Raw genomic sequence first — 2,594 nt, forward strand, 5'->3', positions numbered from 1 at the left:
AAAAAAAAAAAAAAAAAAAAAAAGAAAGAAATACAGATGTTCAAGGTCATCCTCCATGGGAAATGCTCTCTAGTAAGCTTATTTCTGAAATAAATAAAATAAATCCTTCACTGACTCACCTTCCTCTCTTACCTATTTTCTCTCAATTCGTTACTCTAGAAGAGAAACTCTACTACATACTCACAGCAATGCTAACTTTTCCTAAAATTTGCTCAGGAATTCTTCCAGCTTTCTTCAGAACTTGATCCAAGGACCCACCATCCTAAGAACAAGAATATCAGACCAGTTAGTGACATTTCTATCACCTCAACTATTAAAATCCAAAAGAAAGTAAGTCTCACATGCAGCACATCTGCTTAACGAATTATTATCCTTCCGTTTCATCCAGCTATCAAAGAACTCAGGCAGGCTTCAAACAATCAAACAAAATCCTGTGAGCTTCTTTAAACAAATGACTTAAATATAGTGGTCATGAAAAAAGTCTTGCTTTACACTGACAGCATAAGATAGTGTAGCATAAGCTGTGCAGGCTCTATAGTCAACCTGCCAAAAGTTTAAACACTAACTCCGTCCATTACTATCTAGTATACTTCTAAACAGGTTCTGCAACTTGCAAAATGCTGTGAATAATTATAAGGTCACTACTATAATCATGGGCTGTTACATGGATTAAACAAACTAATATACGTGAAACACAATAAAACTTGATACATTAGTTAGCTATGTGGACTAGCACCATGGCCCAGTGGGTAAAAGTGCTGGTCACACAAGCCTGACAACCTAAGTCCAGTACTCAGAACCCACAGTGGACAGAGAAAAACAATTCACAAAAGCTGTCATTTGTCCTCCACATGTGTGCATATGTACATGCTCTTATACACACACATGCATGCATGCACACACGCTTTTACAATTTAAATGAAGTCTTGGGAGAGATAGCTCAACTATTCAACTGTTCAACTTGTTCCTACAGAGGACCCTGGTTTGGCTCTCAGAACCCACATGGCAGCTCACAGTCATCTTTAATTCCAGTGCCAAGGAATTCATCTTCCTCTGGGCTCTGAGGGTACCATGCATGCATGTGGTGCACACATGTACATGCAGGTACAGTAAAAATGAATAAATGTCCTCCAAGTCCAGAAGGGAGCACTGGATCTCTTGAAAATGGAGTTAGCAATGGCTTAAGCCACCATTTGAGTACTGGGAACCAAACCTGGGTCCTCTGTGAGAGCAGCAAATGTTCTAAAAGTCTGAACCAAATCTCCAGCCACCACTGTTAGTTGCTTAGCACTATTGTTTCATTGACTGACATCTGGTATTCTCCTAACAAATCAACAAAAATCAATAGAAAAATGTCACAGGAGGCAATCATTCATTCTACAAATCCTACAAAATGTTATGGTCTATGGTAAATATAAAGGGGTAAAGATATAAAAAGAGCTAGCTTCTATCCTTAAATTTTTTAACTAATAAATCTAGAACTGTGTAAGACAAATACTACAGACATGTTGAAGAAGGGAGAAGCCAACTCTGACTCAATGCAGAAGACAACATTCTCACTGAAATCATACTCAAGAGTTGAGTTTCTGTGGTGGTGCACGTCTTTAATCCCAGCACTTGGGAGGCAGAGGTGGGAGGATTTCTTGAGTTCCAGGACAGCCAGGGCTACACAGAGAAACCCTGACTCGGAAAGAGAAGAGAAGAGAGGGGAGGGGAGGGGAGAAAAAAGAGTTTCTGTCCCAAGCAAAGGAAGGAGCAAGGAAAGACTTGGACAGAATATTTCAGCAAAACTTCATGAAAGCCAGGACACTAAACAGCGTCACACTCCCGGGATACTGTGCAGTCACAGGGACAGACATGGCTAGAAATGCCCAGCTGAGGTCAAGGCCAAAGACAGTAAGAGTAAGAGTGTTGACTATGCAATATGAGGACCTGAGTTCAAATCACCAGCATGCATATAAAAAGGCAGGCATGGCCATGTGCATGCTTGTAACCCCAACACTGTTCAGGAAAGAGACAGGAGATCATTGGGGCTTGCTGGCTACCAGTCTAGCTCCTGGTTCATAGTGAGACCCTGTCTCAAGGGCATTAAGTGAAAAGTAATATAGCAAATGACTCCTGATCATGATGAATACTGTAGCATCTTGGTGGGTGAGCCAACCAAGTAGAGTAGAGAATTCTGGACCTCAATCTAGAACTTTATGATGGCAGAGTCTCTAGGGAGTGGAAACATGAGTCAGAGGGAGAACACCCTTTATACATACACTTACTTTCCTTTATTCAGCTGTGACCATGGTGAGCTCATGCCATCAAACTGGTCCTGTGATTTGGCTGCCTTCAGTGCTATAGGCCCCTTTGGGCTAAATCAGGACAATACAGTACCCCAGGAACCCCTCCCCCCAAGTCAGCAGGCTCCTACAAAAGCTATGCATCTCCCAGTTTCCTTCACCAATGGGGAAAAACACAGAAAACTAACAAGCTACTTTTTTTTTTTTTGGTTTTTTTTCGAAACAGGGTTTCTCTGTATAGCCCTGGCTGTCCTGGAACTCACTTTGTAGACCAGGCTGGCCTCGAACTCAGAAATCCGCCTGCCT

At 41.7% G+C, this 2,594-nt stretch overlaps 1 protein-coding gene across 1 annotated transcript in view; it reads right to left on the minus strand.

Annotated features, from left to right (window-relative positions):
- Map2k1 (mitogen-activated protein kinase kinase 1) overlaps positions 1 to 2,594 on the minus strand; it is a 66,531-nt gene that overhangs the window by 21,357 nt on the left and 42,580 nt on the right. Inside the window, exon 4 of the mRNA XM_021206050.2 lies at positions 185 to 262. Coding sequence (XP_021061709.1) covers positions 185 to 262 — 78 coding nt within the window. The remainder of the gene's footprint in view (positions 1 to 184; positions 263 to 2,594) is intronic.

Source organism: Mus pahari, chromosome 10, assembly GCF_900095145.1.
Source record: "Mus pahari chromosome 10, PAHARI_EIJ_v1.1, whole genome shotgun sequence".
NCBI lineage: Eukaryota > Metazoa > Chordata > Mammalia > Rodentia > Muridae > Mus > Mus pahari.